This window comes from Silurus meridionalis, chromosome 1 (assembly GCF_014805685.1).
Source record: "Silurus meridionalis isolate SWU-2019-XX chromosome 1, ASM1480568v1, whole genome shotgun sequence".
In the NCBI taxonomy this organism is placed as follows: domain Eukaryota; kingdom Metazoa; phylum Chordata; class Actinopteri; order Siluriformes; family Siluridae; genus Silurus; species Silurus meridionalis.
In genome coordinates this window covers 14199876-14220013 of record NC_060884.1, presented here as the reverse complement: position 1 = coordinate 14220013, position 20138 = coordinate 14199876, and the positions used below count along the sequence as shown (strand labels likewise).

General features: G+C 38.6%; 1 protein-coding gene across 2 annotated transcripts; it reads left to right on the top strand.

Moving 5' to 3' along the window:
* Positions 1 to 795: 795 nt before the first annotated feature.
* Positions 796 to 19928, top strand: eya2 (EYA transcriptional coactivator and phosphatase 2). 2 transcript variants are annotated; one of them, XM_046856745.1, is made up of 16 exons: positions 796 to 1138; positions 9795 to 9857; positions 9974 to 10008; positions 10117 to 10237; positions 10614 to 10730; positions 12173 to 12249; positions 12502 to 12682; positions 12812 to 12951; positions 13254 to 13337; positions 14890 to 14979; positions 16693 to 16751; positions 17440 to 17600; positions 17720 to 17834; positions 18084 to 18205; positions 18299 to 18399; positions 18561 to 19928. In XM_046856745.1, exons 4-16 carry the CDS (start codon positions 10135 to 10137, stop codon positions 18639 to 18641), a joined length of 1431 nt encoding a protein of 476 aa, XP_046712701.1. In that variant the 5' UTR covers positions 796 to 1138; positions 9795 to 9857; positions 9974 to 10008; positions 10117 to 10134; the 3' UTR covers positions 18642 to 19928. The 2 variants fall into 2 exon arrangements, with proteins under 2 accessions (XP_046712701.1, XP_046712693.1); XM_046856737.1 differs by having other exon boundaries at positions 10112 to 10237.
* The last annotated feature ends 210 nt before the right edge of the window (positions 19929 to 20138 follow it).

The window sequence follows — 20138 nt, the reverse complement described above, 5'->3', positions numbered from 1 at the left end:
TATCTTCCGCATATCGACTCAGAAAGATTTTTCTTGCAACCATTACCGCTGCCTTGCTCATTAGGGATCAATTTATGGGGATAAATTTATGAATGTAACATGTATACTCTAAATCTCCTAATTTCAGTAAAGCTGCTTTGTAACGATGTATATTGTTAAAAGCACATTATGTAAATAATATTGTAAATATATGAATTAAATTGGCTAGTGTATATAAAGACATACACACACACACACACACACACTTACACACACACACACACACACACACACACACACACACACACACACACACACACACAATTATTCAATTCAATATATGAATTAAATTGGCTAGTGTATATAAAGACATACACACACACACACACACTTACACACACACTCAGGAATGGAGAAGGTATGAGGAGGAGAAGAAGGAGGTTTGAGGAGAAGAAGAAGGCGGTATGAGAAGGAGGATGTGGAGGAGAAGGAGAATAAAAAGGGGGGGGAGAAGGAGGATGAGAAGGAGGAAGGTGCAGAAGAGGGAGAAGGATGAGGAGGTTGTATGAGGAACCGGCGGAGTAGGAGGAGATAGTAGAGTAAGAGAAGGATATTGAGGAGAAAAGGTGGAGGAGGAGGAGAGAAGGCAGAAAAGGAGGAGAAGGAGGATTTGGTATGAGGAGAAGGAGAAGAATGAGGGGTGGAGGAGGAGAGGAAGAAGGGCGAAGGAGGAGGTGTAAGAGGAGGGAGGGGAGAAGGAGGGAGGGGGAGTGTCCACAGGTCGCTAGTTTTTTTAGTATATTCCCCTCAGCCTGGTGTCAGTGGCGCATACACCGCTGTAGTCTGAGCGCGGAGGAGGGTCAGAGCTCAATCTCCACTCTCTCTAATCACTCCGACTACACACTCTGAGCCTCAACTGCTGTTGACACAACGGCCAGCCGCCGATAGCGACGTTTACTTTGAGCGCTTTTTTGTGCCGTAGATAATGGTTTGGACCTGAGCTTTCCATACACACACACACACACACACACACACACATCCTGTCAGCGATCCTGTCACGCTCTCGGACCATTTCTTTCATTAATTTCCTCGTTCCAGCTGGAATGGAGACGCGACCCTGAAGCCCGAGACACTAAATCTTCACGTGAGCTGCTATAGGGTGAGTTTTACTTGTTTATTTAAATATGAATTTATATTATTATCATTTTATTTTACGCATAGCCGATATCAAAAAGGCTTTAGGAAGTGATGATCGAAACACCTTGTGTTCACTTGTGTATCTCGTGTAACAACAGTACAGTTTTTTCACTTAATGTTTGACAAAAGAATTAAAAAAGTTATTTTTAAGATTGAAAAATGTTTCATTTGATAACTATTCCAAATTTGTAACAATTTTTTTTTTAATTTTTTTATTTAATTTTTTTTTTTATTAAATTAAGTTCTAGGTTTGACCAATTTCGCCACCATCTAAACAAGTGGCAGGTCATTAGTATTATTACTACTGTCAGTTTCTAGCTTACTCTAAAATTGCTGTCAATTTATTTGTACATTTTCTTTAAAAAAATTAAAAAAATTAAATACGTTTTGTTTTAAGCACCTGGTTTGCTTTTAAATAATAATTTAATGTAAGGGAAATTAATGAAATTAAAACCTTCAAATCTGACATTACAATTCATTTAACCAGGAAATTCACACAACTGTTTTTGTTTGTTTGTTTGTTTGTTTTTGTATATAATATGCTGAAGTAATTGACGCTGAAAGCAAAAAATGCACATTACTTGACCGACTGGAAAATAAACGATATTAAGACCTCCTAACCTTTCATAATTCAACGATTATTAAATTGTATTACATCTTTTCAAAAATAAAAGCAACTTGCTTGATTTTTTCCAATTCAATTTCCTCCTAGTAAAAGTATTTTATTTTGTGATTGCTCGTAGGCGATGTGGAAAAACGTATACATGTTATGTTTCAGCTTTTATTTTATTTTTCCTCGCAATGTTCAATGTTCATGCTGGTAGAAGTAGATTTGCTCGAGCGTAATTTCAAGCTGCAAATTACACCCAAATTCACTGAAAATTTTGGTTGCAGCCAGCCAGTTAATAACATAATTTTAGGGTGCTTTGCTAAGCATTTTTCAAAGAAGACCATTCATACTTTTCAAGGTCTCCTCACAACCCCCAGTTAAATACATTTCACCTTCCTGTGGCTAGCACCCGAATCACTTTTGCACAATTACACATTACATCCCCCTCTCAACACAGACACACACACACACACACACACACACACACACACAAATACTCACACACATCTCTCATTCCATTCCACATCCAGAACACCACGTTTAAAAAGCCTGAACTTCACGAAAAGCTTCAGAAACAATAAAACACATGCCAGCTCCCTTTTTCATTCTGTGCGGATATAAAGCAGAGTCTAAGGTCTCTTCTGGGTTTCCTTTCTTCCCTGATTAGACGGCTGCTTCACTGCACCAGTTTTATATGCTTGTCACGCAAAAAAAAATTCCATGTTGGACAACTTTTGTGCTAAATTAGTGGCACAGAAGTGAATATTTTAGAAAAAATATATATATATCTCTTATAGTTCTATCGCAGGCAACTAATGACATTATTATTATTATTATTATTATTATTATCATTAGTCGTAGTAGTAATAATAATAATAATAATAATAATAATATTAATAATAATAGCATCAATATTACCACTACTACTACAACAACTAATAATAATAATATATATTTTTTTAAAGAACACGTTTAATTAACATATTTTATTAACATTTATTTTTTAAATGTTTTTTGTTGTTGGTTGAATAGTATATAAGTCAAGTGAAATCACCCATTCACTCTTTGGAGAAAAGTGTGCTGAAGTGTTTCTTTGTCTTGTAACAATGAACTCCATTTCATTTTTCTTTATACACTGTTCAAGCCCATTCTTTACCTTCATGGCTCTTATTGCTGGCTCAAATACATTGTGAATATGCTGCCCAAGTTCTAGATCTGGGATCAGCGAGTGTGGAGAATGCTTCATCCTGCGTGGCCTTTGCACCCCCTCTTATGAAAACACAAATTAATTCTTAAAATCCTCTGTAGCCCAAGGTTGCTGGAATGATAAATATTTTCATAGGAAGCGCAGCTCTTCCTGACTTTATCAGCATTCGTTTCATTATTGGACGGCGGGTGTTAAACCCTCGGTTTTTGAGGTGAGGCTGAAGGCCCTGAGTCGCAGCTTTGCTTTGAATAGCCAACTGATCCTCTGCTTCTCAGAACCCCAGATGGGTGATATCCTCGGTAGTAATGAGCAAAATATTTAGCTGCTGCCCAACAAGCTGCTCTGAAAGTCTAGCGAGAATTGGCGGAGTGAATCCGATACATTGCGAGAGCCGTTGTTTTGAGTTAGCGCTGTGCCACATCATCAGGCACATGTGACTAAAACTTTTCTGTGCACGCTTTCTTAAATCTACTCCTTTTACTTCGTTTAGTCATCAAAGAATGACAAATAAAAGCGATAGATCAGATACCTAGAATGAATTGTTTTAACTCTGTAAAATAAAAAGCTGTTTTAAACTGTTTAAAACCTTGGAATTATATAAATAATATATAATTGTATAAAATAAATTAGAGTGTTAAATAAATACATTAAAATATTGCTTAACAGTAAAAAAAAGAAATGTTTTTTTTGCATGTTTCTCATACTGAAAATCTGCTTGGTATTTTAAAACTGTAGAATTTAATAAGCTTTTTATTTCAAGGTCCCACATTATAAATTATTCACTCAAAGTGAGTACAGATGCAGTGCATGCTTGTGGGTCTTTAGTTTCACCTGAAGAATAGCGTCTGAGTGTTGTCTGTTGTTACTACAAAGGTATAGAAAATAGCCCAACCACAGAGTTGTGAACTTTGTTTAAACCTCTTTGATCAAAAACATCACTTGATGTCGGTGTTTGGCCCTAAAGCTAAAACTGTCAGAGCGAAATTATACTTCCTATTTTAAACAACCATATTAATTCTTTCCTAATAGGCTTTGTCCACTGATTTGTTTTTGTCTGTTGGTTTTGGGTTGGCTTTAGGTTTTTAAACAGCCATTTCATTGTTTTCAACTGACAATAGCAAGAGAAAAAAAGGGATCATTGTCATTTGACTGCAAAGAACAAACACTCGATTTGGATAAAGCAATTGTTAATGATGTGGAATTAGACAATCTGTATTTATCATTGTGAGTGAATGCGTGTGTGAGTGTGTTTGTGTACAGGCTTAGAATCCACAGAAATGGTGCTCAGCTATTATATTCCTTCAGGAGCTGCCTGGGGGGAGCGTATAAACACACACACACAAACACACTACACACACACACACACACACACACACACACACACACCTAACAACTCCATTCTATAATCCTGATCTGACCTATCCCAGTCTTCCAGCATACAGCAGCTGTAAAAGTCTTTAAGATATATATCACAGTGCAGATCTATTCTGTTTCTCTGGTACCTCTCTTTTTCCCCCTTTTCGTTCTTTTCTCCTTCCGCCCACATGAGCATCATATTCACATCCTAATACGATCGTTCTTTCGTTCCGCCATTCTTTCCAAACAGCGAAAGCAAGAGAAAAGAAATACATCAAGACAAAATGACAACTCTATCTGTATGTAGCTGATAATGATGAGAAATGATAACTAATGTTTTTTTTTTATATCTCTTTGCTCTCTGTCTCTATTTTGTCCTGTTTTTATAATGCTTGCAAAGGCAATGACTGGAAAAAAAAACTTGGCTTTAATTCAATCTAAACAAATTAGTTTGCCTGTGTAAGCTTTTTTTTTTTTTCCATTTCCCTGGCTCCTCAGCAAGTGTACACACGGGTATGTCCCTCAGGCCAAAATAAGCAAGCAATTTTTCAACAGTCCTTGTCTGATAAAGTAATATATCACTCAGTCCCTGTCCCAGGCAGATTAGAAAACGAGGCTTGCCAGCCTAAAGCAAGAGCAAGTGTATCAGAAAAAAATCTGTTAATGGAAGAAACCCCTGTTTTTTTTCTTTCTTTCTTGCCTTCAGCATTTATATTGTACCAAAAGTTCCTGTTCGTTTTTCAAGTTTGCGTATTCAGGCAATGCACATGTATAGCTGCTGCTTTTTATCTAAACCCTGAGTGCGCTATGAGGTTCAAATGAAAAGCCGCTATGTTGTTCCAGAAAATTAATTTTGTTTCTCACAGCTGTATATCGGTGTGATATAGAAACAGGAACAACTAAATGAGCAGCTTGTAAAGGGGGGTCTCAGTACGAATGATCGGACACTAATCTACATCTAATTGACTGTAACTCTGCTGGTCTCCTGCTCGGACTGCACCAGATGTGTTACCTGGGAACGAGACCACCGGCTGACTGAGCAGGTCCCCAAAACCCCCCACCCCGCTCACATAAGATGGCTTCTGGGAGGTCTGCCAGCTGTCCCCGTCTTCTGCCCCACGTCTCGGGGCACTGCTCAAGGGGAGAGTGCTCTGCTGGACCGAAGCATTCTGCTGACCCGGGGTGTGGGGCGGGGGCACGGGCGGACGGCTACAGGCTGATGAGACTGTGAGAGGACTGAATGCAAGGGGTCGATTACAGATAGGGGATGGGGGAGGACAGGGTAGGAGTATTGCACTGAGATGATGGGAGCAGAGAGCTTCTGTCCACCAAAGCTGGCCTGAAAGCAGCCTTTCTACTTTCGGAAGCTGTCATGTGGAAAAGGGAGCCCACCATGACTGGCAGCTAGTGTTACGTGCACACATACACACACACACACACACACATCCCAGTGACCAGAGAGGTGGCAGCCATTGAGTTGTGCGCTTTTAATAACTGCAGCCAGTAAATTTAAAAGGCTGTGCAGAAAGAGAAAGGTGATAGCTTGTTATGAGTTTTACATGAGGCATGTTGTGTTTTTTTTTTCTTGAAATTTTTTTGTGATGTTTCAGCTAATTCCTGTTGTGTTTCCTTGGTTCTGTGACAGAATACCCAAAGGTCAGTGTAAATAATTCACGAAAGTAAAACTCTCTTAGGTAAAAGAGCCGAAATATCCATAACCCCTTGTCTCTCAGTATAAAGCTAGAATTAAACACAGCATTGTTGTTTTTGGTCTCTATGAGTCATCTAATAGTAATAATGCATTGCTGTCTTTATTGTCACAGACAGAAAAGGAGCAAGAGTGAAAGAGAGAGAGAGAGAGAGAGAGAGAGAGAGAGAGAGAGAGAGTTGTCAGGGTTCCCATGCTCTGCTGGGCTCTAGTGTTAATGAAATCCCCCGGCAATGAGGTAAGCGTGGTGTATAAGTCATCTCAGGAGGCCATTACTGGGCCGTTATCACCCCCCACATCTGCTCCCATTAGCTGCCTAAAGAGCGGACGTGTGCGGCCTGGAGTCTTTATTTATGAGAGTCGGGGTTCAAAGGCTGCAGACGAGCAAAAGCCCAGAGGCGCTGTTCATAGACAAGCAGCCATAGACAAGCCGCATGAGTGTGGTGAGCGTGTGTATGCTGGTCTCTAAAGCATGACATATAATAGTATGATTTAGTATCTGAAACATACCAGTTGTAGTGATAGTAGTAATAAAACTCATACTTTTATTATTTAAAGGTTTATTATTTAAAAAAATAGAGAAGCAATCCAAGCAGTTATATCTAAAACAGGTCATTTCATTGATTAAATGATAGAACAGTAAATTCAGAGCTTTGCACACCTTCTTCATTCAAGCAAAAACATATTGTGAACCGATGCGTACCGATACCAACCGACAAGGTGTGTTGCAAAACACATCTCAATATTGCACAATTAAACAGAGACTTAATAAAAAGAAGGGAAGCACAGTGACATAAAAAAAAACATAATGAAAGGTAGAAGCACCTGCAAAACATGAGTGAGTCTAAAATGCCATATAATATTAATGGTGTCAGATGATTTAATAAGCATGTACACGTGCAGTGCTCAGATATGAATCAGAATGCTGAGAAATAATGTTTAACATAATAAAGAATACACTTATATAAAGACCAAAGCTTTTAGATGTTTAGAACTGTTTTTTTTTTTGCTAGATTTGGTATTGTTTTCAGTTTTAAATGTAAAAAAAGATTTGTAACATCTTTTATTCATGAGATTTAGTAATGTTTTTTTGTTTTTTCAAGAACAAATGACTACATTTTCAGCACCTACAAGCTCAATGAAAACATGCATTAACATGTGTGATCTGAATTCTTTGCATTAATACCAGATGTCTGATCTGACTATTGTGTGTGTTGTGTGTTTGAGGCCACACCACTTTGGCATTGTGTGACAGGGGTCAACATGTCCCTCTCTATAACCCGTTAAGAAATGGGACAGACCTCTAATAGTCACAGCAGCAAAGTGCCATATGTGCCATTTAAAAAAAAAAAGTTCATATTGAGGTTTAGATCTAGAGAGATGGTCTTGGATAAGCACATAAAGGAGAAGTCTGTAGTGCACCATATGGCAAAGTCTTGGCTTCTGGTTCACCTCATGGTTACCCAGAATGCCCTTTTAACCTTGGCGCACCACCCTCTTAGAGGAGCCGTCATGGTGACCTTTTAATTAACAGAAAGAATTGACCTACTTATTTTGCTAATTTCAAAAACTCGTGATTGAACAGAAATGAGATTAGAATAATTAAATCGTGACTTATTTTATTAGCAAAAATAAGAATCAGAATCATTAACTGTCCTTTTTAAATGAATGTTTTGATGGTTTATGATTTTTTATTTTGTTCCCGAGATATGAATGTGACACGTCACAGAGTAGGACTGTGTATGGAAGGTGATACCCGTGAAAACAGGCTGCTCCGGCAGAACAGGGCGAAAGCCAGGTGAAGTGCTTTGCACTGGCCTTGCCCCATGCAGGGTTTGTTTTAGCTCAGTTTACCCCCGTGCAGAGCGGCTGGCCTGATCTTTCTCATGCCCTGTCTCTCCGGGACAGGCGTGTACCAGGAAACACGCTGTGCAGTGCGAGAACTGTGAGGAAGTCAGGATTCCACTGGATGTCCCTGACACAGTTTTTTTTTCCACATATGCTGACACGTCCTCTCTTTATTTACTGTTTTTGACTGCCTTCAGAGGCCCTTCCCACCTCTCTGGCTTTCTCTGTACTGAGTCAGCAGGTGTTGTGTTGTTCTAAAAGGGTCAGAGTTTGAACCCCCTGCATCCTTGCGCCTGGAGAAGATGAGTCGATAACTAGGAATTTGAAGCAGTTTGTGCATATGGTGTGTTTGTGAATGTATGTGTGGATGGGGTTTTTTTTTTTTTGTTGTTGTTGTTGCTCTTCCACAGAATGTCACAGACAGACCTTTCTTTTAAAAATGCTCAAATACTGTACTTAGGTATATTATTAAGATTAGTTTAACAGATTTGCAGTAGGTTTTTTGTGTAAATGCTGGGCACTGGGATACATTCTAAAAGAATTTTTCAGCTCCTGTGAGGAATAGTACATGTGAGTTTTTTTCTTCAGTGATCTCATGATTTAAGCAAAGCTCCCTCTATTATTCTATCCCAATTAATGTGTGTAATATGTTTAACTGTGCTCTCTTCATTATCACTGAAGCAGTCCCATTACTGGTTCCACATTACACATTTCACTACAGCTGTAATTCTGTGATTTAGTGAGGAAAATACAGATCAAATTAAGATGAGTCACACATGCCTGACATTAAAAGGTGGACTTCGTGTGCAGTCTTGCTAAACTGTAGCCTATTATATACCTACTTTGCATGATTTCGCTCAAAACAAGCAGAATACATGAAATGGATCTGATGCGGCGTAGCCCACTTAATGATGCCGATCATGATACTTATGCTCGCTCTCGTTTATCCTACATGTCAAATCTGAGTGCCAGAGCTTACGTGTTATATTTAATGATGAAATTATAGGTTAGAGATGGTCATAGATTAGGAATAAGGGTGGAACAGAGAAAGAATAATGATTAATCTTGACCCTTGCTTAGCATTGGAAAGTAGCTACTTTCTCTAATGATCTGCTCTGGCTTGCGTAAACATTGCTCATGAGTCTTGGTCTCAGCGAGTCCTCTGTCAGATCAGAGGCCACAGTGGCTTGACCAGGTCAGATTGATTAACCCTGGGGGAGAGCCTTGTGCTTTTTCAAAGCACACTTTGGAAAAAAAATTATTTCTGATTGCCATCTTCAAAATTGACTGATGTCTTTTGCTGTTTAATAAATCCTTCGTTGCATTTATAATAGAGAGATGCAAAAAAGTTTGTTTGTGATTTGATGTTTCAAAGTGACATAAAGTAAAGATAGGACTTAATAGGGAGTCGGACACCCACCATCGGCCAGTACCGTATTCCACTGTCATCTTGACATGTCATGGTCCATTCAGACATCCAATTTCTAGTTACAAACAACAGCAAGAGTGCAAGAACTGCAATGCATTGACTTGTTCTTGTCCTGACATTACTCATCAAACTGCTGACATATCGCGACGCCTGCGGTTGCCTGCCAGATTCTGTCGTGTTAAGCGAGTTGACGCATTGTTCTCTTCTCTGTAACACAATCTTACCAGGCAGGTTCATGCAAACAACCATCTCAGTGTTGTCTGTGTGACAGAATAATAATCATGTAAATCTCAGGTGCCTTGAACACCATTTGTTAGCATATTGCCAACTGTAATGCTCTGTAACAGGCGAAATAAGGTCACATACCTTACAATTAGTATACACTGGTATTGACTGTGCCACGGGTTATTTTCACTTTGCATGGGGTATTGCTTCTTGTTGAGTATCTTTATCTTTTCAGATGGCAAGGAGCTGAGAGAAGAAAGGGAAAAAGAGAAAAACAGCTACCCGTCCTTACTGACAGGTTAGATTTACTGCTGTACATATATCTCCCATATTTTCCCATAAATTCCCTCTTTATTGTCTGCAAATGTCCTTGAAATTTATTCTTTATATTTTGTTTGATACATTTTGTGTCAGGGGCTTGATATATCAGCTTTCACTTATTACGGCATGTAAGTATTTCATATTTCATCTGCACTTTTGCGAGATTTAGACGAAAATAAATGGAATTAATATGTAATTGTGAAGTATGTTAAGATTGTTATCTTTATCTAGTGCAGCTGTCCCAACTATAAGTGATGGCTGCTTATGGACAGACGCAGTACAGCCCTGCTATCCAGCCTGCAGGCCCGTACACACCCTACACACATCACACCCAGGGCTACAGTGTGCCACCCTACAGTGAGTGTTTTGTTTATCTATGGGACAAAAGCTGTCACATACGAAGTTAGAACCGAGCCATACTTCTGTCAATAATGCTATGCAGACCTGAATAAGCCATTAAATCGAATGGAGACACTTAAATATAACTAAATATTTTGCCTATACTTGATACTACTGTAATAATAAAAAAAAAATCATGGGAATATTCTCAACATTTTGAGCTCTATGTAATAAAATCTAAAGAGAGCATACTGCTTCTATTTTATCAGTCAGCACTGTTTAGTAAATTATGTGAAACACTGGAAATTTTATTGACTTTGGCTTCAAACTACATGACTCTCCTTTGTATTTTAAAAAAAAAAGTGTTTTCCTCTCTTTCTCTGCCTTTGTCCAGATATTAAAACAGAAGATGGCTTGAGTCATTCACCAGGACAAAGCAGTTTGCTTGGCTACACGTCCAACTTCAGTGGAACACCTTCCAGCCAAGCTCTTTACAGTTACTCTACACATGGTCAGTCGTCCTGTCAGCTCTTATTTTCTCTACAGTGTGTGTGTGTGTGTGTGAGTGCGTCTGACCTAGCGTGTTGCTCCAGGATAATTAACAAGACCTCTAGCGACTCCGCCCACACACATAGACACACACACACACTCACGTGTGTATGTGTTAGCCCACACTGTATTTTTTGGCTGATAAAAACTGTTTGATAGGTGGTTTGTGAATTCCGAGCCCACCCCCACACACACTTTTCCAGGTGCTGGCTTCGGCCCATCCTGGCCCCTCTCTTTGTCTGTCTGTCTGCTACTCTCTCTCTCTCTCTCTCTCTCTCTCTCTCTCTCTCTCTCTCTCTCTCTCTCACTCACTCTGTCTCTCATTCTCTCTCTCTCTCTTTTTCTTTCTCATGCTGCCCCTCACCACACCTGTTCTCCATTAGCTTCAGTCTGGGGCCCTGGCGTCAGCCGTCTCTCTCCTCTCTTGGGGGTCAAGCCCTTCTGCTGCTCCCCATCACAACACACGCCCCGTTGGTGGAGTGTTTGCATCGATGTGAGTGGCACAGGCCACCGGCAGCACCACAACACCCCTATATCCTTTGTCCTTTCACTCCACCGGCACCAATTGAGTCCCCTGTCTCAACCCAGCAAATTTTATGGCTGCCATTACACTATGAAATTGACCTCTCTCTCCGCTAAGGTGAGAGTTGAAGAGGTATTAGGATGTTTTCATTATTTAAGAGCTACTTCAGATAAAGACAAAGACAGTAAAGGTGAAAGGGAAGGCAAATGTATTTATTATTTGTATTTTAGAATTTTGATTAGATGAATAATCACTATTTAATTGATTTTGTTCTTTTGGATGTGGTTTATGGTTGTTAGAGTGCCTATTTTTCCACAATACTAGTGTATCTCATGTAATCGATATGCTTCTTATAGATCTGGTCATGGTAGTTTTGTGTGACTTGTATGAATTTTTTAACAGGAGACCTGATATAGCTTAAAATAAGTAACTTATCTGTGCACTGCATTTCAGAAACATTGCCCACCTTTTCCCCTTTGAACCCCTTTGTTTGATTTCCAATGAGATTTTGCTAAGCTTTGGTACAGACATTAACCTAAAAGATTGTCTGGAAAAAGGAAATAAGCGGTGTAAGTGAGGGAAGGGGGGTTTATAGCAGCATTCATTCTTTACTGATATTGATGGATACTCTCTCAATCAACAAACTCGCCTGATTCAAATAATTTTAATCATCAATCACTCAAGCTTTCCTAAGAAAAGCCTGCCTTTGTTGTAGTAATTCTCTGTGCTGCCATTATCGTGTCACTTTCTGTTGCATTTCTGGTGCATCGTTTTGTTTGTGTTGGAGTGAGCGTGTAAAGTAGAATGAATTTCATCTGAATTTTAAACCACACTCAGATATGCGCCGTGTCTTAAAGGCTGTCTATGTGCTCCTTTTCCAGGTGCCAGTATTCCATCTGGAATTTTCCAGGGAACGAATGCCATCACAGGCTCAACGCCATTTAGTCCTACACAGCAGGTGAGTGGCTCAAGTAAAGAAGCACACGACGTAAAGCGTCGTGCTGCATGGAACTGCGCAGAAATTTAGGTCATTTAGGTACAAAGACGGTAAGCTGTAATTAGTATAATTATTGCAGTACTGTGAAACATTTAACTTATAAAAACAAACTAAAGCTGATAATATTAAAAAAGAAATTAAAAGAAATCAACACACACTTTAATAGTTTAAATGCATTTTACTGTCATTTATTTGTCTTTTTGTTTTCATTAGGATTTCACAGCGTATTCCACTTATGGCCAAAGCCAGTACTCACCGTACTATAATACACACTACAACAACCCCTACCTCACAAGCAGTAATATCAGCCCATCAGCCATTGGCACAGCGATCCCCTATCAGCATACAGAACATCCTGCTGTAACAACCAGTCACAGCCCAGAGTCCCACCCAGGTAAAGACAAGCATTCAATGCAATTCAAATTTTGTTAAAAATCATGCATTTTAATTTTATTGCATTATACCAGAATGGGAACTTCTTAGAAACAAAGTATAATGTGTGTTTGTGTGTTTTGTGTAACAGGGGAGTATCATGCCCCCCCTAGCCCCCCAACCCCAGGAAAGGAGCAGGAAGGAGGTCCAGCCAGACGTGGCTCGGATGGAAAACTGCGGGGAAGGAAGAGGGCCAATGACCCCGTACCCCCACTGGACTCTGAAATCGAGGTACATACGCTGCTCTGTGGCCTCTCTCACACTAGTCAAGCTATAGTGATATACAGTATCTGACCAAAAAAAAAACAACAAGCCACAAGTGGTTTTTATCACAGAAAACAGAGCAGCATGTTAATACTGTAGCATGGAGGAGGGAACTTGCTTCAGGACCAACGAGGAGAGAAATAAACCATTGACAATTAATTTTAGTGTTTATAAAACAAGATGAAAGCTGTTGTTTTGCCATAATCACAAAGTCAGCCCATAGATGATTTTTGCGTTTTTACTTATGTTGTGTGTATGTTTGCCCGCAGAGAGTGTTTATTTGGGACCTGGATGAAACCATCATTATTTTCCACTCGCTTCTCACAGGCTCTTTTTCCACACGCTTCGGCAAGGTACAAACCTGTTCTATTACTTTTTTTTTGCTCTGACTAATGGAATGTCCCTCTTTTTTTTCTCTCTCTCTCTCTCTTTTGACATTAATTAGCTGTTTTGTTGTACTGTACACAAAAACAGATTGTTCTGCAAGTTCATTCAACCGTAAATAATCATTTGTGTATAATAATTTTAAAACTGTCACATTATTCTTAGGTTGAGTTATCGGTCACCACCGGTGCTGATTCTGTTCCATATTTCTTTTATCTATTTTTTTTGATATGTAACAAAGTGTACTCACTTTGAGAAACCCAACATCTTGAGATTTACCATGACTAGTGAAGCTGATGTTTCCGAAGAATGTTCCACAATTATACAGTCTTTTCCCAAATATTGTTCCATATAGATATGCTGAGTTTATATCTGAGTTTAGATAAAGAGCAACAAAGATTTTTTTTATATATACTTGGGTTTGAAATGTAGAAGAACAGGTCTGTTAAATGCTTACTGCCAGACAGAGCGTTATGATTGTTTAATCTCTAGAAGGAACTGGATGTTCTATTCAATATGTATATTTTTCACAGCTTGAAACATATAGAACTGTTATGAAAATTCAGAGTTTGAAAAGCTGTCACAGTAAACAAGTATTTGGCCTGCGTTTGGCCTGTGGGGAGGCCAAAACTATGGGGCAGAAAGCCAATCTACGTGTTGAAAGAACCTCATTTCAATGCATTTTTGAGGCCGAGGTGAACCGAAGATCATAGCACAATTTTAACTTTCTCATTAGAGTCTTTTTGGCATCTCATTCATCATCAGGCACCATATACGGTCTTTAAACGTGCAAATTCTTGCAGAGGCCAAACTTTTTTTTTTCTCTTCGTCTCGCTAAACAAACTCTCGCAACTGAAAAACAGTAGCTTGCCCCTTCTTTTTTCTCATTACAATCTCATCTGTAATTATGAAGCAAGGTATCATTTATTAAAAAAAGAATTCAACAGCACTCTGTGATAGTCATTTGGTTTAGGGAGTATGTAATTATTCTAATTAAAGGAAGCATTACTTTCTTTGTACCCCCAACACAAACCTATGTCTCCCTCTCCCCCTTGCATGAACTTTGTGTGGGTGGGGAGGAAGGGATGGATCCTGTCTTTCTTTCATTGAGTTAATCTGACACTTACCGCTGGCTGACACCTGTGGCTTGATTAACTGCCAAATGTAAAGCACCAGTTAACTACCTGCCCTGGCCTGGCACCAAGCTACATAATTACTCAGCTAGTGTCAGCATGCACCCTGATCTAAACTGTGGAAATAACGTTAGCAGCTGTACATTGTGTGTGTGTGTGTTTGTGTTTGTGTGTGTGAGTGTATGTGTGTATATGAAGCCATACTGACTGATATGTGGCTTTTTGACATGATTGACATGAATGCAGACAAACTGGGGCAAAGAAAGAAAGAAACTTGTTTTGCCATGCTCCTGATCACAATTCAAACTGTCATTTCAGGTTGTTAATGAACTACTTATGACAGTCCAAGAGGTGTAATTATAATGATTTGCCTAATGTCATGTTTTAGGACTCAGCCAAAGCTGTATCTTTGGGGTTGTGGATGGAGGAGATGATCTTCAACTTGGCAGACTCTCGACTCTTCTTCAATGACCTTGAGGTGAGGAAAAATCCCTCACCGTTCTATGGCAGTTAGTACGGCATATATTATTACACCGGAAGCAAATGACTGCGCACATTTGCATCCGCCGTCGTTGCCGGGGAATTTGGTGGGAAAAGCAAAAATGTATCTCACACAGAGTGAATCTCACATGAGTTTCTGCAGAAGACCTAATCCAAAATCCAGAATACATTGAAATAAAAGATAAAGAAAGGTGTGAGAATGATCAGAATCAGACTGATAGAAAATGGGAAAAGTCCAAATTTGCTCAGAGGATACACAAAAAGGTTAAAGGTAAATACTACATTTTAGTATGTTGTCTCCATTTATATTTCTCCTGGATAAATGAAGGGCATCTAAATTATACCAGAGATCATGTTGCTTTGTCTAAAAAGACAAATTGCGTTTTTTGTGGGGGGGGTTTTTTTCTTCATTTTGTCCTGAGGGTGTGCAAACTTTTGCAGTCAGTTATACAATGATGTTTTATATGACACGGTAAAAAGTGCAATTAGGAAACATCCTCTGGGGATTTGCTGAGTGTGAAGGTTGCGATGAATTGTATAGAGAAGTTCCAGTTTCAAATATAATCTACATAAAGCAAAGGGACTTCAAGAGACTGCCTTTATTTTTCCTCTCTTTTTTTGTTTTGTTTTGAAGCATTCCTCTGCTTTGGCAGAAGACAAAGAAAGAGATTAAATTCTGCTTTGGAGGAGGAGCACAAACTTTGAGGTGTTAATTATAGGTGTGTAGCCAACTCTGAAAGGAAAATTTGTCCTAGGGAGGAGCAACAGATTATAGTTGAACAGGGGTAGGGGGAGAGAGAGCACAATTATTTTGTTGGCAGGTTTTAATGACACCCCTGTGCCCTTTTTTTTTTTTTTTGGGTGTCGGGGGTAGGGGTGGTTCCTCCAAGAGCACTCACCTCGAGTCACAGTCATTTTTCATGGTTCAGACACACCTAGTTGATTTATCTCATCTCCATTCACCTCTGTCAGCCTGGGAAGAGAGACAGCTTCCACAGGGGAAAAAAGTGTTCTGATTGATGTCTTAGCACTTTTGTTCTTGGCGTAAAAATATGTGGTTTCTGTTGAAATGATTAACCCCTACGACTATTTGAAGTATTTTAGATTAAAATAAATATCGCACTTATTACATTAAATGTTTTTGGGGGCTAAAATCTGTTCAGTAGATTAGGGATTTGTGGTGCGTGTGCATTGTCTGAGGAGGTCTGTAGAGATATGAGAGCATTATGAGGTAGTGTCGGCCCTTAGACCAACTGAAATATGAGAACAGCTGCAGAGCAAAAAAGAGTGCTTGTGTGTGTGTGTGTGTGTGTGTGTGTGTGTGTGTGTGTGTGTGTGTATATGTCAAAGACAAGTACATTTTCTACAATTGTCAATGCTTTGCTACACAACAATATGTCTAATCTACATTGTTGATTAATACTGTCAGATTTAGGAGGAGTTTTATGCTGTTATCATCTTTAGGAAGTCTCCCGATTTGATTTTCTTTTTTTTTTCAGGTGTTTAAGGTGCCTAAATGTCTTTGGTATTAGCAGCTTATTTCTGTCATTTTTTTTTTTTATATATTCCTGTCTAACTCCATCATTCCCCAAGGCTCTGTAAAGGGCAAACCTGCCCATACATAGTACCTCTCTTCCTGTCTGAAACACATCTACCACTCTAACATATCCACTTTCCTTTAATTTCACAGGAATGCGACCAAGTTCATATCGATGATGTGGCCTCAGATGACAACGGACAGGACTTGAGGTATGGTGGTTCCCCTCATAATGCTGGTATAGTCTCGCAGGAAGACAGTCATGGAGTGTATTAAGATCTCCAATAAAATGAATGATATAGCTCATAAAACGGCCGGTGCTTTTTTCGTGCTGCATACCATTTCCAAATAAGGAATTATACCTATTGTTTTTTAACATTCTTTGGAAGCGATCCCTTTTCCCTTTGCCGATGTTTAAGATGTACATTTTTAATCATGTCAGCAAAAGTGGTCTTTTTAACCTCTAAAAGCTTTAACCTTTTTTTCTTAATCAGTTTCTTCTTCTTCTTTTCTTCTCCTTCTTTTCAATAATAATAATTTGAGTTATAATAATAATAATAATAATAATAATAATATCCTTATTCATTGCATGCAGTTAAAAGAATAGGAAAGATACACAGTAAAGTGAAGATATTCAGACATTTACTTAACTGTATTTGCTTGTTTGTTTAATTTCTTTTATTTATTTAATTCATTTTAGTAGAAAACAAACAGACATTTTTTTCCTGCCTATGAAACTTGAACGGGTTTCTAACCATTTTGTTTAACCTCGGTAGTAAATCAAGCAGTAGGATAACCATGCATTTGGTCTAAAACCACAAAGTGGACTTTTACTAGGAATCTTGAGTTGCACCGGTTTTGGCAAACGTTTCATATGTGTATTTTTCTTTGTGTGTGCAGCACATATAACTTTGGAACAGACGGCTTCCAAAGTCCAGCAGGAGGTGGTGCTCTGTGTTTAGGCTCAGGGGTCCACGGTGGCGTCGACTGGATGAGGAAGCTGGCCTTCCGCTACCGACGAGTAAAAGAGATCTATAACACTTTCAAGAACAATGTAGGAGGTGAATAAACTGTAAAACGGAAAGAAGAATTGTTTGAAAGTCTCAGCTGTCAGATACTCATCTTTTGTGCCTCATTGTTTTAGAATCTGATTTGGTTGTTGTGGGTTTTTGATTGGCAGGTTTGCTGGGGAGTCCAAAGCGTGAGGAATGGCTTCAGCTGAGGCGAGAAATGGAGGTTCTGACTGATCTGTGGCTTACGCAGGCTCTAAAGGCTCTAGCTCTTATTAACTCCAGGTGACGAACCCTCGCAGGGAAAGTCAATGCACCAAGGCAGCATTCTCAAGCTCTATTTTTGTGCACATTGCTGAAGTTGGCCAAAAATGTTATTTAGCTAGTATGTAAATTAGATTTTAGATTTAAATATTTAAAAATTCCTTTTACTCTGAGTGATGATATTAGATTTCTTTCTGCTTACTTTGAATCTATAAACTATGCAGAATTCCTCAAGTAATGAACCCTGTTGCCCCTGCTTTCCTTCCTCAGGCCAAACTGTGTGAATGTGATGGTCACCACCACTCAGCTAATCCCAGCACTTTCCAAAGTGCTGCTCTATGGTCTGGGAGGAGCTTTTCCCATCGAAAACATTTACAGTGCTACCAAAACTGGTATGTGTTATTTTTTGTTTTATTTAAATAGGAAACATGTTAGGATGAACATGAACTCTGGCAGAAATTTGAGCTTGTGTTGTGTATGATCAGGTAAAGAGAGCTGTTTCGAGAGAGTGACTCAGAGGTTCGGGAGGCGAGCTGTGTACGTGGTAATCGGAGATGGAGTGGAAGAGGAAACTGTGGCAAAGAAAGTACGATTCAAGAAGCCTTTTTTGAATTTTGTCATTGATTGCAATCGAAGAATTCTTAATTCTAAATGTTATTTCTAGCTAATCATTTGTATTAATTTTCTGGTCAGTTTATCGATACATTGTGTTGTTATGTGAGTACTAATAGCTCTGATTTCTTCTAGAAAAACATGCCATTCTGGAGGGTAACATGCAGAGCAGACCTGGAGGCACTGAGTCATGCACTAGAGCTGGACTACCTCTAGAGGCCAGAATCTCAAAACATCAGCTCTCTTTTAAATTGGTCAACCGTAAACACATGGCCAAACCAACAACTGCAGGACCAATCATCCAGGAGTTGCAAGAATACCGGAAACACGTCTGTTCCGAATCAGTTTAGAAAACACTTTTCTTTTCCTTCTTTTCTTCCGTCTGTGACAGCAGTTCTATACAATGGCGCATTGCACTGGAGACAATCACATTTTTCAGACCAGAGTGCTTTGAAGGACCAAAAAATCTGTGATTATTAATTTGAGTAAACATGACTTCAGGACAAATATACATATATCATTTGTGATGAGAAAAATCAGATTTTGGATAAAAGTATGCAAATATTTATGTTTTCTACAAATTCACAAGCAGCAACTGCTGTCTGTTGTAGATATAAAAAAAATATCCACATCTCATGCAGAGATTTCTTCAGTGTTTCTTTTACAAAAAAAAAAAAAACAGATATGCTTTTTTTGCTCTACATCCTATTACAGAATAAACCTTTTTTTAACAACTGTGAAATTCAGTAAAATAGCATTTAACAAATAAAACACTTGGGGAAATTGTCTGTATTACTGAAAATCATTTGGGGAAAATATGTAGATATAACAGTTTGGAGTTTTCCTGATAATTTCTATCAATAATGCAATAATGTGTTAATTATATTACTGATTCAGATACTGATCCATTCTTTTAGGTAAGCCATCTATTAGGTAAAAAAAGAATGTTTATGAAATGTTTAATATTCCACTCAATGTAATGCTCTAGAATAGTATATACTATTTAATAACCCATTTAAAAAAAGCCAGTGCAAGATTCCAACATAACTAATCCCAAAAGTAGCCAAAGTATAAAACTGAATCTATCGATTAAGGTGACAATCATTTACGTAACTTATGAATATTTTGTTTGAGGTGATTTCTTAAGCACTAGAAAATATCTCTATCATTCCTCTTCACTATGTGCCTGGACCATGCTGATCTTGTAATATTTGTTACTGGATGTAAATTTGATTTTATGTTTCTTTCCTTTGATGTTACTGAAGTTTATGTGTTTGTGTGTGTGTGTGTGTGTGTGTGTGTGTGTGTGTGTGTGTGTGTGTGTGTGTGTGTGTGTGTGTGTTTCTTTCCTGTATGGAATCTGGATGGATGTCTTTTTGAATTGCATGTACCTTTTACACTGCCTGTCCTTCTAGCTATTATTTGTATATATGGTTTATTGTTGATTTTTGTTTTTGGGCAAATATGATAGAACAATAAAAAGAATAAATTAATTGCATCAAATTAATGGACTCAAATGCCTTCTAATGTACTTTAATTGAGACAATGGGTAATGGATTATTTTTGGAATGTTAAGAATATGGATATTCGATCGAAATAATAGACATTGACAAGCAGTTTTTTGAGCAGGTATGTGACAAGGAAAATCCATTCTTATTCTATAACTGCATACTATGAAGATAAGCAGTACTGAGTGTTGAAAAGATGTTTGGT